Below are 18,148 nucleotides of genomic sequence, written 5' to 3'. Positions count from 1 at the left end.
CCCATTGATTTCAAAGGGTTATTTTTTGATTATACAGTTTTAAAAAGTGCACAGGAAAGAGAGGAGCTATAAAGAGCAGTCATGGGGAAAAACTATCTGTGAGATGCTTTAAATTAGTGGGATTACCTGCCCAAAATCTGGATCTCCTGCAGACCACCAGAGAAATGGCACTATTTCAGTTTAAAGTGCAAGGATGGGACCTGGCAATACAATAGGTGAGGAGGTAAGAGATTTATACATCCTGGCCAGCTACTGTAATCACTCTTAAAAGGTGACTGCATACAATCAACCCTAAGAAAATGAGGCTGCTTTAAGTAGTTGTATAAATGTGGATTTACAGGCTTATTTTTAGGTGCTCACATCTGACATTGTAATCGGAGCTTTGAAAGGGGATGCTCAGCTGGCAACACGCGCAGCCGGCGGCCACCCCTCACCAGCACCCTGTGACCCCTGAATCAGGAATGTCCCATACACGAGAGTAACTGCATTTGCAGATACCGAGTTAATGTTTTAGCGTCTTCTTGACACATCCCCTGCCCTTTCGAGTCACAGAGCCTTTCTTCTCCCTCCCTTTCTGCTAATTGTTCCAGTTGTCAGTTAGCAATAACGGCTATTGGTGTTGCACTGCTTGCTCAGCAGTGCAATTTCCTTTCAGCTCTCTTTTCAAGGAAGTGAAACCACTGCGATGTATTTTTGCATTCTGAGGTGCCAAAGCAAAATGAAGCACCACAGGCAGGAGGTAAAGGTAGCTGAGAAGAGCTGTTATGGTGAGGGGGAGAAACCCATGTTCACTCTGTGATAGCATCTGACAGCGTTTCAAAGGGCATGATAAAGCGTGCGCTGGATTTAGTGGAATAAATAAACCTCAGGCCAGTCTTCGGCTATTTTGCCTCTCTTGCTGCTGTCACCACTAAAATTGCAATTCCATTTGATGAACAAGTAAGTAATAATTTTTGAGAAAGTATGTATGTTCAGTCTGAAGGAGTGGTATAATCTTACTGCTTAAACTAGTTTTATTCAAGCAATTGACTGAAATACATTTTAGGTCTTTCTGTCACCAGTAGTGAGGAAAAATTCTGATTGTAAAATACAAACAGTTTGCAAGTTCCTTTTTGGATTGACTGAAATACTGAAGTATGAATTTTATGTATTTAGCAATTAAATTAGAACCCATGTAATAACACAGGGCTAATGTAGCTAACTTCTGGTGTATTGCAAAGTAGATAGAAAATAGGCCATGCTGGGTAGTCCCAAAATTTGGGCAGTTTTTAGAGAAATTCAATTAAGAGTTTAATACCTCTTTTAAGCGAGCAATTCCTGTTTTGCTTTGCAATGGTAATTACACGTCAAGCTCCACTTTGTCAGATGTTAAATTATGTAATGTAAGGGCATTTTTCTTGAAAAACTGTGACATTTTTAGAAAACTGCCATGTTTTCAGTTTCTTGAAATTGATGCTTTGCAGGCTGTTATGTGTAAATTGGTAGAACCATACCCGAGTGTTTGTGTGACTTGCTGGAGGCAGGTTGTATGGATTTTTGTTCAATTACAGTGGAGTGTTCTGTGTGATACGGTTGGCATTTTATAAGCATCCTGGGGAAGAACATTTTAATGTACGTATATATCATACTTAGGGGGGTTTTCCCTGCAAATTTATCAAGATACTTTGAAACAGTATTTTAGCATTGGTTTTATTTGTGCTGAGATATAACTGTATCTCATGTTGAAAGAAGTTCATTTTGTACATGTGTATGTGATTATCCAGAAGTTGAAATAAGAAATTGTAATTAACCTCTAAGCTGATTTATAGCACCTAACTAAATATTTGATTTAATATCACATTCATGTTTGATAAAAAAACTAATTATGGATATAATTGCTAGAAGACTAATATTTATCCTGTGTATGCTTTTTTTCTGTATCAAGCACCATCAAAAATATTTTTCTTCCTTACATTTTAAAAAGCATTCACTAATATTGTTTACGGTTACGATAGTATGAACTGCTATTAGTATGAACATCTATGTATCTTTGTAGACTATCAGAAAGAAGACATCACGTGCAATTAGTAAACTGGAAGGCTTTAAGAAATAAAAGTTATGAAAGAACAATTGATATTCCTGTTTTGCAGGAAAAAAGCTATCATTCATCTGTATATCTTTGTAAAGCATTGGCTGTTGAGTTTTAGTATTTGACCACTCTTTGAAATGCTTTGATTCTTTTTATTTGAGTAGTGACAGTTGCAGTTCTATATTTAAAAGCACAAAAAGTGGATCAATGATTTTCATTTCAGATTGACTGCTTAGCATCTTTAATGTCTTCTTCTATGTTTGTGGTTGAGAAACGTGTCTGTCTTGTGATCTTGAGGGCTTTGCCCAAGATAGTTAACAATGGGTTCTTTGGTTTTTGAGTGTCCTCATGTAGTAAAGATTTTAAAAAATGTACTCAAACACTTCATGCTTCAAAACAAAATACAGGTATGCACTGAAAGTCTTAAGAAACAAACTTGCTTGAAAGTTTCTGAGATGACAAAAAAGGAGCTTGTTACTAAGTTTCTCAAAAGTACTGTGGAAGTAGAAATACAGATTTATGTCTCATATGTCCTGAAGGACAAGTTCCTTCTATTTGCTGGAACCCCAGCGGCACCCTGTGTCTGAACACACCAAGCTGCCCAAATACAGTTAAGAGGAAACTTTTTCCAAATTCAGGGACTTACTGTTTGGCATCTGCAGAGTTTATGTTTTCATTAAAAAGAAAAAAAAAAAGAAAAACACGTTTCTAGGCCCTGTGTTTGCAAAGCAAATATTCCATATGTGAAGTAAGTGTAAACAGATGAAGCTTTCCTTCAGCCTGTCTGAGACTCCAGGAAAGCTGCAGGGCAGCCATCTACCAGATCGTTCAGCCTGGAAATACGAATTCACATGTGCTTAGTGGAGAAGGTGCTGCCAATGGAATGTGCTGTAAATCGTTGTCACTGGCAACAGAGCATGAGTGGTAACATTTCACAAAACAAGTTTCTGAAAGAACGTTCGCGGTCTTTTAAGTATTTAAAGAAATTACAAACCAGTCACTAGTATATTGGTACAAGCAAGCATAGTTTTGGAGGTGGAAATCTGTTGTAGGATCTACTTTATTGGTCACAGAAGGATTTCTTTGTAAGGTTATGCTATCAAGTGTTACAACAATTCCTAGACTGTACATTTTTTGGATATTTCTGTGTTAAGTATAGGACATAGAAGTGTTAATCTACACTTGCTTTCCTTCTGAAAACTAACTTCTTTAGATTGCATCCAGAGAATCTCAGTATTGTTTGCTGACAAAGGATTTTTGTGTTTGTATTTTACTGTGTGTGTGTGTGGTATGTATAAAATATATACATAAAAAATATAATAGATGTGGGATCTGAATTCACTGATTATGTAAAATGCTAAGCAGGAAACAGTTTTACAATAGTTAATTCACTGAATTACTATCTCTAATTGAGTACCAGTGGTAATTGTCATGACATTGGGATAGTCATGGTTTCAGATTTCATTACGAATATGAGAATCAGATCAGACTTAATGACTCAACTGATCAAACAGGGCAGGTTTATTGCCTCAATTTGAAATCACATCAATCCATATATTTGGGTTATGAGTTTGATCTCATTTTGTGTTTTCTTGAAAGTCTAAAAGAATGTAAACCTAAAGACAGCAAAATTTAGGGATTGAAAAGATGACATTTTCTGCAACTACATACATAAGTTTGCCTTATTTTTGTGGCAGTTAGTAGGACTAATATGAATGGATAGACATGGAAATATTCCTCAACTTTCTATCCATAGTATATCTGTTATGAAGTATTGACTGCATTTTTTTTTTTTTCCCCCCCAGTGGCCACAGATGTCTTCAATTCCAAAAGTCTGGCCATTCAGGCCCAGAAGAAGATCCTTGGAAAAATGGTGTCCAAATCTATAGCAACTACTTTGATCGATGACACAAGCAGTGATGTTTTAGATGAGCTCTACAGAGTGACAAAGGAATATACACAAAATAAAAAGGAAGCAGAGAAAATCATCAAAAACCTCATTAAAATAGTCCTTAAATTGGCAATTCTCTACAGGAACAACCAATTTAATCAGGATGAAATAGCATTGATGGAGAAATTCAAGAAGAAAGTTCATCAGCTGGCTAAAACCGTGGTCAGTTTCCATCAGGTGGATTATACTTTTGACAGGAATTTTTTGTCCAAACTGTTAAATGATTGTAGAGAGCTACTTCATGAAATCATTCAACGTCACCTAACTGCAAAGTCACATGGACGCGTCAACAATGTGTTTGATCACTTCTCTGATTGTGAATTTCTGGCTGCCTTGTACAATCCCTTTGGACCTTATAAACTCCATTTGCAGAAACTTTGTGATGGTGTCAACAAAATGTTAGATGAGGGCAACATATAAGTACTTGTGTTAAAGTTAACTGCCTATGCATTATTTGTAGATGGAACACTGTTGATTTTATGAAGGAATAAGGGAGCATGCAAAAAGGTTTTTTTACATTATGACAAATATTTCAAAAATATCTTAATTAAATTGATTCCTTATTATGAGCTATCTGTTGCTATTCACAGTCAGTCTGGAAGAAAGACTGCACATGACTTTATTTACTGTGCTTTGCCTACAGAAACAGCTGGATAAAGACAATAAAACAGAATGGTCCAAGTAGAGTAGGAGTCTTGCAAGATAGATATACAAAACAAAACAACATGCTGTTAGACAATCCACAACTGTCACAGATTTACAGAATTACTTCTAAATTATCAGAGTCCAGTAATGTTGCTAACAGACTATCACGGTGATGGTACACTCTATAATTTCTTTGACATTTGTAAAATATATATATAGTTTTCTATGCTCTCTGCACAGATCACAGCTTCCTAGTGTTGCCCCTATGAAGCATTCAGTTTTAAATAATATCAGTGATGCTGTCGCGTAGAGTCTTAACAGGCTTGTTCATCTCCAGCTCAGTGGTAAAAACTTCCTGTCTGCAAGGCTACCAAGTATAGATCCTTATAGACCCACACAGATGCTTGCTTCCTTTGATTATATGGGGATTATTTGAGGAATAAGCTACAGTAATAGCCTAACTGGGGAAGACTATTCCCTGGAAACCACCTGCGGTACGTAATTTTAACTCTGCCTATGATAAGATAAAACACAGTGACTTACCTGTGCAATTCCTTAAGATATTTAGAATCCTGCTAATAGGTGACAATTCTTTTTGAAAAGGTATGAGGCATTGTATTTTATACACTAGTCTATTGTGTGTGATGATGTGAATTCAGAAAGCTTGATCACCTGAAAAAAAATCCAAGCCAATTTGTTTGTGTACAATGAAACTAGAAACAGAAATTAGTTTTATCATTGTGTTATATACCATTTAACTAATGGAAAAATGATCTTGAATACATTTATTTTTAATACTTTTCTCCCCTCCTACCCTTCATCCTTCTTCTTCTCCCTCATCTTCTCTCTGCCTTGTCCTTGGGGATAAAAAAATGTGACTTTATAGACACTGTAATGTACTTAAAATCATGAAGTTAATACATTTCAAACACCTGAAGACTTTTTGTTAAAAAGCATATAAAGAATTTGCTGTTTATTTAATTGCCAGTGTTTTTGCTGTTTGCTGTGTCCTTTTGTTTTAATGAGTAAACCAAAGAATATTTGCACTCTGAACTTTTCATGCCTTTTTTTTTCCCTTGTTGAATTTTAAATTATGAAGAGCAAACTTGGCCTGTGCTGGCAATGAAAGCATCTCAGCCTCTGACATACAGCTTCAGCATTACTTGTGATTTTTTAAGAGATAAAATTCACTTTTATTCATGTTTGTTTGGTCACGAGGCTCTGAATATTCCCAGAAAGGTGCCAGAAAGGTGCCAGAGAAATGTGTGTTCAAAATGTGAAGTCAATTTTATACAAGTCACTAGTGTCCAGGAGAGAGAGAAGATTAATGTACTACTGGGCTGGAACAACTGGGAGCTGATGTAAGGGTAGTACAGCAGAATTTGCCAAAAAATTAGATTATTAGGTTGAGATCTAAAGGAATATAATTTAAGAGCCCTTCCCATATTTTACTTGAACAGTAAATACATTATACTTTTGTCCATCAGAAGCCATGTGTAGGAATGCAACATCATGAGGAAAATCCCACAAATTGTAAAGAGTATAGTTTCTGATGTATTTGCTCCGTTTATTTCTTTTCTTTTCCCACCTAGAAAGAGAGAACTGTTTTCTTTCACAACTCTTTTCTCTGAGGTGAGAATAAAAAAGAACCTGACTGCTAGAAATTAAAGCAGTTTTCTTTACAAATTCTATTTCTAAATCATGTTCCAATTCTCCAAAATAGTTTATAATGAATGGTAGCAGTTACTGAAAAGAGGACAGGACACTACCTTGTTTAGAACCAGGCCTAATATATGTGTGTGCTGTGTAAACCGCGAAAGATTTTCATCAGCCGTGACCCAGAATATTTTGGCTGCTCAAATTTGAATTTTCCTTGGGACAAAAATTGCTTAAATGGTCTTTGTACATTGTTAACACCTGCTTACATATATATGAGCCATACTGTAGTCAAACTACGTATATTTTCAGTAACACAGTAACTTACAGTGGTACTCTTTAATTATGGGTTGGATAATGCCATTATTCTGTGCTGCAAAACTGATGCAACATTGTGTTTTAATAGGGTAAAAATTACCAATATATTAAAATTCAATCATCATGGATTCATTTTACAGTAGGCTTTTAAATCTCAGTACCTTAGGTGTTTCACATTCGTAATATTCTTTCCCTGTTAATACGTAGTGTCTAATGCCATTAAAATCTATGTTGGTGAAGTTGTGGAAGTTAAAACTAATGTTATAGCCTTCTAAAGATGTTGAAAAAATGGAAAGTCAGACCTTGGATACCTTTTACAAGATATATCAAACAACTGTGATCTCAGCTATACAAAGAAAACAAGATATAGAGAGGTTAACATGGCCATTTTGTGTGTGCTACCTTAAAAGGGATTCACTAGAACTTTTGGCCACCCCTTAATTATGTTTGTATGCATTTGTGTGTATGCATAGACAAGCAAAAACACACAACTGGGTAAATTACAAGTCTTATTCTTGTCCTTAAGATCTTTTGAGATTTATCTCCATTTAGAAGGTACAGAGATTATGAGGAGTCTGGAAGCTTTCAGCAACTGGGGGGGGGTGACAGGTTTTTTTAGGAAAATACGAAATCATGTCTCTTCTAAAAAAGGATTCAACCTCACCCATAAAGCAAATTGCTGTAAAATAAAGGAGTGAGAAGATGGCCAGCTGCTTTCTCACATCTCTCCCTAAAAAGACTGCATTGTCCCAAGGAAGCAGCTAACTGATGACACTTGGCTTCAGTTGCTTTGCAGCCCCTTGACATAGCTTTAACAGCTATCATGTGATTATTTAAAGGTAAACTGGAATTATGCATGTAACTTTTCAAGGGACCAGAACATGCTTGTTTTTGTGGTCCAGCAGAGAGGAATCCATACAACTCATAAGTCCATCATTCTCAACGATGATTGTATTATGAGGAGAACAGATAAGGTGCACATTGCATGGGCAAGTAGTGCTTTTGAATGCATTACAGGGGGTGTACTTTAGCATGAACATGAAATGAAGATTCCCGTTTGCATAACCATTTGCAGAGAAACCTTGTTACAACTGTTTTTCATCCAGATTTGGGCAGGTCAGCCAAGATTCATGGTTAAGTTGCAAACATCTGTGCTCTGGATAAAAAAACTGTCAAAAGATATTATAGTTGTCAAGAAAAGTTCTGTAATATCTTGGTTTTATGTTTTGCACATAAATGAAACTTATTTTGGGAAAGGAAAGTTTCTGATTTAAAAAAAAAAAAAGATGCTAGCCAAAAAGACACTGTGGCTACTACTCAGAAAGTTTAGACTAAGTAATGTGGTTGTTATTTCCAATTTGTTAAAAAAAAAAAAGCTTGCATTTGTTCTTATAAAGAAGTTCTAAAAAATTAATCCATACTAAATTACTAATCTATTCATGCTGAAGTTTGCACACTGCAGATGAAATTATATTGCAACTTTGGCATTCCTATCTATAGTATTAAATATTTTAGGTTACCATGTGATTCATTTTTCCTCTGTGAAAATAGACTAGTAGTTATCTTCTTACAGGCTATGTCTAAGAGCTCTTTCTGTTATAGTAGTGCTTGGTTAATATCACAAATCAAGATTTCTTAATGTTTAAACCATCAATTGCTGAAGTGATCATCTTTTCTTAGTACTCAGTTTTAATATTTAAATTTCTGGTTTACAGTTTTAAAGCTGATACTTACAGGCAGGACATTCTTAATCAATAACCACCTTTTCTTGTGAGCTTGGGACATACAGGAACTGATGTATATCTTCTAACAGTCTGTAAATTTCTGCTTGCTGTCACACCACCAGTTTCTGGAGAAACATCCCTTATGACATTTCTTTCTATTAGGGAGCAAATTGAAAAGAAGTAGCTCATAGCTTTGGGATGTCCCATAGTTACACAGTATCAAGAAACAAAGCAGACTATAATGATTAAGAATAATGGAATTAAGGAGGCATGTTATTTGTGCATCTTTCCCAAGCAACCAAAACCTGTTTGCTATTTGTTGTTTTCCCCTGTGGGAAAGTCTTGGTGTGGTAGGTGGAGGACAAAGGTGGAGTTTCCTACAGTTACTGTACTTTAGATATAAATCGCTTTTGCCATCAGATGTAAGACCTTCCACTGTCTACTCTGAAAAGCTTAACACTGGATTTTAAAATCATACATTCCATTGGCTTCACGGCAAATTAATTCCTATTTCAGTTTGTATTAAATATTTGTATTTTAAATGTGCTTTTATTATGCACATAAATATGAGCTGAAACAAAATAGAAGTCAACCTTGTGGATCATATCTTTCTTCCTAGATACCTTGTTTTTTTTCTTCAGTCAGTAGGTGTTTTGTGTGCTATAAAATTTCTTGGTGGATATAATATTGAAGGTTTTGATAAATGGGGGTTGTTCCAAGAGAAAACTGTTGGCTTTTCACCCACTTGTTCTGCAGTTCCTGCTGGCACCTTCTCAGAGTATCAGCCCCACTGGTCTTTACACATGGCAACCTAAAGCTCTTCATTTGCAACACATTTGTGGGACATTTTGAATTAGATTTTTTAGAATTCATTTATCGTTGATTGTTCTGGCCAAGTCACAGCTAACAGTGGATGAAAACTACTGTTACGTTTAAGTTGTGTGAGGGTTTTTAAGTACAGACAGTGTAATGGTGTAGAAGGAATAAATCAGCCCACGTAAGGCCTGTATACAACCAATCCTTTTCTTGCATGGGAATGGCAATGCACCAGTTCTACTCCATTGTGGAATAGTTTTGAAAAATTATTTGGCTTTCTTCAGCAGAATTTAGTCTCCTTTCATTTGAGAAATCTATTTCAGTAGCTGGGCTTGGCTTGGGTCCTGAGAACAAAGTCCCCTGGCTGTTGATAGACTATTGTTAATTAAGGGTTCCTGTGACATGAAAGCACAGCCTTTCCCCATTCCAGAAGCACTTAGCTGATGCTTTCAGTTTACTTTACTGACTGGACTTGATATGCTGTGGGTTTTTGCTTTGTTCTTTTGGGGTTTGATTTTATTTTGAGGAGAGTCAAGACCTACAACTGAGCATCAAGTGCTAGGCCTGCTAAGAGATTGCAGAAGACAGACTGAGGCAGTGCTTTGAGCCAGGGGGGGAGTAAGTGCACTGGTCCCAGGACATGACATGAAATCAGGTGTTACTTCCAAGAAAGCTGGTTCTGTATCTCAAGGATCTTGATAATTCAGCAACAGAAAAATTATCTCATCCTTGGAACTAAAGTGAGTCTCTTTGCCCAACTGAAAAGCTGTTTCAGTTACAGGCTGCCTAACTTGATTCCAATGATATGGACACTCCCAAAAGGTACATTCGCTGTGCCATCATATGAGAAAACTATCAGAAAGTGTTAGGAAGGAAAGGAAATCTCAGCACTTTTCTGGGAGAAAGGGCTCTAATCAGATAAAGATCTCATTAAGTTTGCTTTGCCATCTTCACTGTGAAAAGGCCTACTGCCTACTGTAAGCACAGGCATTTGACTTCGGCTAAGTAAGACAATACATTTAAACTTACAGTTCCAGTATCCTACGACACTGCAATCTATAGTTTACCCCAAAGCTAGAACTGAGAAGCTCATGCTCATGGAAACAGGGAAGAAGGCCCTTTACAAAACAGTATTGATGAAAACTAGTCTTTGCTACTGTTTGGATCTGGGAGAACCTTGGCTGGGGAATTCAGACTTTCCACCTCATTCCTGATTAGCAAAGCAAGTGCTGAAGACAGGAACAAGCTGCTACAGGAAGAGGTGTTTATGTTGTTACTTAGTTGACTGGCTGTTCTCCATCTATCCATCTCATTTCTCAGTTAGTAGGCTATTCGGTACTTCACGTTTTCTTAACTAAAATTGCTCTTTACTGCAGGCTGGGGAGGCATTCTTGCCACAGAATATACTCATTCTGAACCTGTGGTGTTTGGTTTTCATTTGCATTTTTGGGGTGGTTGGGATGGCAGCTGGTGGAGTGGGTATTTCTGAGAGACAACTGGAAGTCTGCTATTTATCTGGGGGGAAATGAATATATGTGTGCTGTTGTACAAAGAGAAAGCTTCTGTAACATTGGGATTAAGAACTCTAGAATGCCCTTGGTGGCAGCTTGAGAGAAGAGGCCATTTTAGGAGGCACAGTTTAAAAGGAGCTTATCTTTTGTGCAAGTTTTCTGTTTATTAAAGGAGCTGCCTGGATTTATTCTATGAGCAGAACCTCTTGGAATTTTTGGCAGCTCTAGAGCTCAATATGGCTGTTAACTCAGGAAGCAACTGCACTGAACCAGTTTTCTCGGGAGGCATTTCAAGTCTTCCAACTATTCATTAAAGATTCAGCTCATCTGTAGAATCTGTTTACCCATAACTTGGTAGTAGTGCCAATATGCATCTGATTTCCACAGAAAGCGGCATATGGCTATTTTCTACCTCTTATTTTAATCTATGTGGGTTTTATTCTCCTATTTTTTTGCCTGCAGGGAGACCAAGTTAATGGATTTTTCATGAAGACTCATTTAGGATGAAATGGAGTGGCTGTGTTATGGGAGCAACACCATGACATTTTGCGGACACCTCCCTAACGTCTCTGCACAGGATGTATTTTCAAAGCTGTGGATGTGCACAAGCAACTAGTTTCTGCTTCATGAGTTTGTTTTATTAAAGTGTAACTGCATACCAACTCAGCAGTCCACCAAGTCCTGACTGACCCAGCGCTTCAGTGTCCCTTAAAGAGTCTCTGACGGAATCAAATGGAGAGGTTCCATAGTGCTCTGCTTGTACTCCCAGCGTGGATTTTCCACTTAACTGAGTGGTATGTGCAAGAAATGCCAAAATTAACATTTCTTTGCTAAAACAGAGACGCGAGACCTCCTGTGATGTGGGTTGTTGACAAGAGCTATAAAAATGTTTGCATTTACATCTGCAGTTGGTTCATAAGAATATATCCACTGTTAACTACACAGTAGGCTGCTCCTCAACATCACATCAGGAAAGCTGCTTTTCAAGTTCTGAGGGTGACAAACAATGGCAAGAAAAAACACACTTACTAACTGCTGTAGGCTCACAGAAAAATAAAAGAACACAAAAGAATGCAAGTTAGAATGAAAATAATACTATTTGCTGTTCCTGCAGATTAAAGGATCCAATAGAAACGCTATATACTAGCTATGAAGAATTCCTCAGCAGGGATTTCCATCACATAAAATTGTATACCTAACTAAAATAAGTAGTTTAACCACTTTTACTAAGAGTAATTAGTGGGGTGAGCTGGGCCATACAGTTGGTTTGTATGAGATTAACATTTGTGACCAGCTCAGGGCTGAGACATCTCAATGACCTCTCTGCACTGGCAGCCAGAGGATGGCTGCAGAGAGAGAGAGGAAACGGGGACGATGACGTGGCTGCAAGCAAGGTCTCTTTGGTCACAGCAGAAAACGTCTATCTTCAAAACCCCAGGGACTTCTAGCACTGAGGCTGTGGGGAGCTACCATCTGTTGTAGGCCATGCTTTTGTAGTGTTTGGTGAAGGGTGCCAGAGTTTTTAACGTGGATTCAATATCTGGTTGTTGGTCATGGCAGGAAACATCTGGTTATCCCCTTCACTCACATTTGTAGAGAAATCTTTGTTCCTAGTGAACAGGTCTCTACAAATCTCCATGAGCAAAACCATGCAGAAAGCAAATGAAGTACTTGAAAACGAGCCTTATGATCCAAACAGAGTAATAGCAGTACTAAAAAGTACAGAGTAAAAGCAAGTCAGTCAATTCATTTGTTCCCCCTGAATAAAAGGTTCAAAGGTGCTCACCATCTACAGCAGCAGATGGTAGAAAACATTTTTAATGGGATAAAGACTCCTACAGTATCCACCACACATGCAACACCAAGTTTATAAAAGAGACAAAGCCAAAAAGAACCCAATTATCTAACATGTTAGTCAAAATAATGACTTTATGTGCTGGGATTGTGTGGCAATGTTTTTGGTAGTGGGAGAGGGAGCTACAGTGGTGGCCCCCTGTGAGAACCTTCTTGAAGCTCCCCCTTTTTCCAGGACAGACCCGCCTCTGGCCAAGGCCAAGCAATGAGCAACAATGGCTGTGCCTCTGTGATAATGTGTTTAAGAAGGGAAACCTGAGAGGGGGTTGGGGACTTGTGAGGAGGAGTTACAAGAAGGACACCTGTGCAAACACTGAGGTCAGCGGAAGGGAGGAGGAGGAAGGGGAGAACGTGCGCCAGAGCAGAGAGCCACCCCTGTATCCCATGGTGAGATGGCAGGACTGCCCCCCTGTCACCCATGGAGGTCACCAGAGGAGCAGAAATCAGCCTGCAGCCTGTGGAGGACTCCATCCTGGAGCAGGTGGCTGAGCCCGAAGAAGGCCAGGACTGTATGGGAAGAAGGCCCCACTGTTGTAGTTAAGTGCTGGGAGGATTGCAACATGTGGGGGTGACCCACACTGGAGCGGCATGGGAATGGCTGCAGTCCGTGGGAAGGACTCACAACAGAGAAGATTCATGGAGGACTGTCACCCATGAGAGGAACACCACACTAGAGCAAGGGAAGAATGCACAGAGTTCCCCACCACCACCAGCTAAGGAGAAAGGAGCAGCGGGACTGACTGTAAACCCCATTTCCTTCCCCCTGCACCACTAGGTGGGGAGGAGGTAGAGAAATTGGGATCAAAACTGAGCTTGGGAAGAAGGGAGGGGTGGCAGAAGGTATTTTTAAGATGTGGTAACGCTTTTCACTCTCCCACTGTCTGTTAAGGGTTGGTTTTGTTAGTGTTTGAATTAAAGTGATTTTTTTCTTCCCCTAATGGATCTGTCTTTTGCTTGTGACCTTAATGGGTGACACACCCCCTCTGTGTCCTCATCTCCATTCCTGAGCCTTTTGATTCATTCTTTCTCCATTCCAGTGCTGCAGGCTGCAGGAAGGCATGAGTGAACGGCTGCGTGGTGCTCAGCTGCCCTCTGGGCTCAAACCACAACCCTTTAGAACATACATCAAATTTGTTTTAGTGCACAACATGAAAATTTACTGTTTATAAAACAACTTAGCTGCTCTAGGCATTGAAATGAAACACAAAAAACCATAATCATATGCAGTATTACAGGGTACTGCTTGGGGTTTTTGGCAATTTTTTGCTGGTGTTAAAAGCCTGGTATGTCAGTAAAAGAGTTAATGATAAATACATGTTAGTTCACACTGCTCACTAAGAGACAAAATAAAGTAGATCTTGTCTTCCTTTTTGACTCATTTTGTTACCAGTTTCAACCATTTTAAGCCCTGTCTAGCTGAGTTTGGAATCTGGATATCCTGCTATTAATCTCCCACTATGGCTCACTCATTCAAAATTTAAGTTTCACACCTGCTATTGATTTGTAGTTTGACACCTGCTCCATTCAAGTTTTCACCTAACATCACCCTGCTTTGGTTAACAGTGGTAGTGTTTTGCCCTCATACCTTGTTTTAGACTGATGCAAGTATTTTCTGGTAGCTGTATGAGTTTTGGAACAAACCACTTCTGATTGTTAAGGGAACCCATCAAACCCCTTTCCATTCTGAGTGGTTCTTTGTATTTTGGATCTTTTTAATACAGGCAGATTTAAATTTAAAAACATAAAATATAGAAGTGACATGCTTCAGTGCACTTTCTATTATGTTTTCCAGAAACAAAAATCTGTTGAGGAAACTCCAATTTTATTTATTGTTTTGAAGTGTGAGCTCTTTGCTGATTCTAACTGCAGTCTATGCACCAAAATGAGGATGGTATAAAAGATTGCAACTTGTTAACAAGGCCTGTTTGTTAGCTACTTAGTGAACAAATTATGTATAGAAGTATCTCAGGGTCTGAACTTATCTAGGGCATGTAACAACTAACTTCCAGGCAAATTCAAAAGTAGAGTCCCTTCTTTGAATAGCCCATCATCTAAAAAATACAGGACATGGAAGACCATGGAACCTGAAAAACTAGAGCTGAAATGGCCTGTTCAAAAGCATGTAAGAGTCCAGAAGCAGCACTGACAGTGAACCAAGTTCTCTTAGGACTCACTTATAGCCATGCACACAGAACTATGCTGCTTTAGATAGATATGATTATATAAGGGATTATGCAAATAAATTTGGTGGTGTAAGGATGACCACATTAGTTCTGGTGAGTATTTCCAGTCTGAAATAGATGTTTCCAGGAGTATACACAGAGGTGAATAAGCTGGGTATTTGTGCAGTTAGTTTGCATGCATTCCCCTACCCTAACAAATTACATCCTAAACTTACTGGACAGTACAGAAACAAGCCCCTAGCACCGGTAATAATAAACATGAGGGAACAAATAAGGCCACATAACGCTCAGCAGATATCACACTGACTACACATTGCATCAGTGCAGGGCTCTCTTATGTGCACTCTATACAAAGGTACATCGTGTGTCATGGTCACACTAAGGGGCCAGACAGGCGGCTGTCCCAACAACCAGCACTGCTCTTGTCCTGGAGGCTCCCTCTCTTCTCCCAGGTGGGAGCCCAATCCCACAATAAACAAAATATTGAGTGCTGAGGCTGAACCAAAGCTGACAGTTATGAGCTCAATCTGTTACTTCCTCAGGAAGAGCAATCACAAATGGACTCATGGCTCTGCCCTCCTGGGAAACAGCTTCTTCCTACTGCCCAGCATAGTACAGGCAAATCACGACCAGTAATGTTCTCTCTGCAATATACAGCCAACGCCACCAGGCCTCTCACTGTTGGGAAATTTGCTCTTGTGTTGAGCTTCATTCAAATGAAATAGGTAAATTTTGGAAGTGTGAGGAGTTGTGAGGGTATTTTTTGCTGATAATACAGTGTCAGTATAACACACATCCAGTGCAAGGGGTTGTTTCTGTGCACATTCAACAATATTTCCCATACTTAAAACATGTGATTTTTTTGTAGACTATTTATCTGTCCCATGTTCCCTTACCTGCCTCCTGAACAATTTTTTGTAGTTTCTAGTGCATAAACATAACGTGTCTATATCGCCAGAAGAATGCCAGTGAATCTGTTGACTAAGTAAAACCAGGGTGTATTAAAAGACTTGATCTGTGTGTAAGCCCTTTTTAGGTGAGTCATATAAGAATTTCATTACTTACGGTGTCTTATCTGTAAATGTAGATATTTCAGTTAGTTTTACTGTGGCACAATGCTTCCTCTAGTGCCCAAACTGTAAATTGCAATTGTAATATTTCAGTGCAATTTCTCTGTTCTAACTGGACTGCATGTAATAAAATCACAGGTGATACATCTCTATTCCTAATACTTCTAAAGGAGTAAATGTTACAGACTACTTGAGGTCAGAAATGCTTATTTCTTCTAGTCTGGAAGCCTCCAAATAGCTATCGCTTGGGTAACTATCACTTCTCTTTAGTGTAGACAGTAAAGCACTAGAACTAGAAATCTGGAGAGGAAAACTGCAGCCAAGGAAATCTGCAGCAAAACCAATTTTTCTTTCTACTAGCTCCAGAAATGATCCAAACTTTACAAACTGTACAAGAAAGGTTGATCATGAATTAAAGTTCATCTGTGCAGAAGGAGTATATAGACATGGGTCGAGGCAATCCCAAGCACAGATACAGGCTGGGCAATGAGTAGATTGACAGCAGCCCTGCAGAGTAGGACCTGGGGATATTAGTGGATGCAAAACTGACTATGAGCCAGCAATGTGCACTCACAGCCCAGAAAGCCAACGGTATCCTGGGCTGCATCAAGAGAAGTGTGGCCAGCAGGTCCAGGGAGGTGATTCTCCTCCTCTACTCCACTCTCTTGAGACCCCATCTGCAGTGCTGTGTCCAGCTCTAGGGCCCCCAGAATACAAAGGACATGGACCTTTTGGAATGGGTCTAGAGGAGGGCCACAAAAATGATCAGAGGGCTGGAGCACCTCCCTTGTGAGGACAGGCTGAGAAAGTTGTTCAGCCTGGAGAAGTCTCCAGGGAGACCTTATAGTGGCCTTCCAGTACTTAAAGGGGGCTACAGGAAGGATGGGGAGGGACTCTTTATCAGGGAGTGTAGGGATAGGATGAGGGGTAATGGTTTTGAACTGGAAGAGGGTACATTTAGATTAGATATAGGGAAGAAATTCTTTACTGTGAGGGTAGTAAGACACTGGTACAGGTTGCCCAGGAGGGCTGTGGATGCCCCCTCCCTGGAAGTGTTCAAGGCTAGGTTGGATGAGGTTTTGAGCAACCTCATCTAGTGGATGTTGTCCCTGCCTATGGCAGGGGGGTTGGAGGAACTAGATGACCTTTAAGGTCCCTTCCAACCCCAAACATTCTATGATTCTATGATGATTTCCACAACAAAATAAGCTAGCCAGCTGGTCTGAATTCTGGGCGCTCCTTATTCCATTCCCCTTTCCCAGAGGACCTCCTAGATTTAAAACAGACAATGGAAAGAAGCAGGGAGTTTACAGCTCCCAGAGACTGAGGCTTATGGTGCTCAGTCAGCCAGGAAAGTAAACAAGTAAGAAGGAATAGCTCCATGAGATCCCTGTCCATAGTTCAGATAAAGTTTGACATCAGCTGAGTTGGGTAGGTAATACTGGAAATTCCTAACTTCATCTACTGCTGAGATCCAGAGCACTGGCCCTATGAAAGTACAAAACGATTACAATCTGAATGACACTGTTGCCCTTCACTATGGGCTGCAGGGAAATCTCTGCTCCAGTGTCTGGAGCACCTCCTCACCCTCCTCCCTTGGTGTCTGCAGGGCTGTTTCTCTCACAGTTTTCCCACTCCTCTCTCCCAAAGCTGCTGCGCAATGTTTTTTAGACTTTCTTAAATATGTACAGAGGCACCAACATCTTGGCTGCTGAGCTCAGCCATGTCCTGCGGCTGGTCCACTGGAACCTGCTGTGCCTACCACAGGGCAGCCCCCTGCCTCCCCTCACAGAGGGCCCGGCAGCAGCCCTCCTGCCAGCACAGACTTCCGCGCTTGGAGAACGAAAATCTGGGGTGGGAAAGAAGTGGTATATTTCACATTAATTGTTCAATCTCAAGAACTTCCACAACCAGGGAAGCAACTGCTGAAAGCAGTGATTTGGATTGGGAAATAGTAAATAAAGCAAAAAATAACACAACATAAACCACATGATTAATATAAAAGAAGTACATAAAGATTAACTTTAAACGGAGGCGTGATGTCTACATTCAGGCAGCCTGATCTTGAAATCCACCCTACCCAGCTGTGGCCTCTTTAGACACCTGTAAACATGTGCCTGCCGTAGAGCAGGACAGACAAGCTCGCCTCTCAAAATCCCCGTATTTCACAAGCCGCCAGCCCTGCCTGTGAAAGTACGGAAATAGAACGAGCAGGCGCGGCTGGAACCCAAAAACAACCGCCTCCCCCCGCCGCGGGGCCGCGCTCTCTCCTCCCCTCAGCTCGGCGCCGCTGGGGCCAACGCCGCAGCCATTCCCCAGAGAGGGTGGCGGCGGCGCATGCGCGGTGCCGGC

At 39.8% G+C, this 18,148-nt stretch overlaps 1 protein-coding gene across 4 annotated transcripts in view; it reads left to right on the top strand.

The window, feature by feature from the left end:
* TNFAIP8 (TNF alpha induced protein 8) overlaps positions 1-5,717 on the top strand; it is a 66,904-nt gene extending 61,187 nt beyond the window's left edge. For 3 of the 4 annotated variants that reach the window (XM_074813309.1, XM_074813310.1, XM_074813306.1), the window contains exon 2: positions 3,874-5,717. In XM_074813309.1, coding sequence (XP_074669410.1) covers positions 3,874-4,439 — 566 coding nt within the window. In that variant the 3' untranslated portion in view covers positions 4,440-5,717. Of the gene's footprint in view, positions 1-733; positions 940-3,873 lie in introns of those variants that run through there. The other variant, XM_074813308.1, reaches the window with a different exon arrangement.
* The last annotated feature ends 12,431 nt before the right edge of the window (positions 5,718-18,148 follow it).

Source organism: Strix aluco, chromosome Z (genome assembly GCF_031877795.1).
Source record: "Strix aluco isolate bStrAlu1 chromosome Z, bStrAlu1.hap1, whole genome shotgun sequence".
In the NCBI taxonomy this organism is placed as follows: domain Eukaryota; kingdom Metazoa; phylum Chordata; class Aves; order Strigiformes; family Strigidae; genus Strix; species Strix aluco.
Note: the sequence above shows the minus strand (reverse complement) of the source record. Positions and strands in the feature narration are given on the sequence as shown.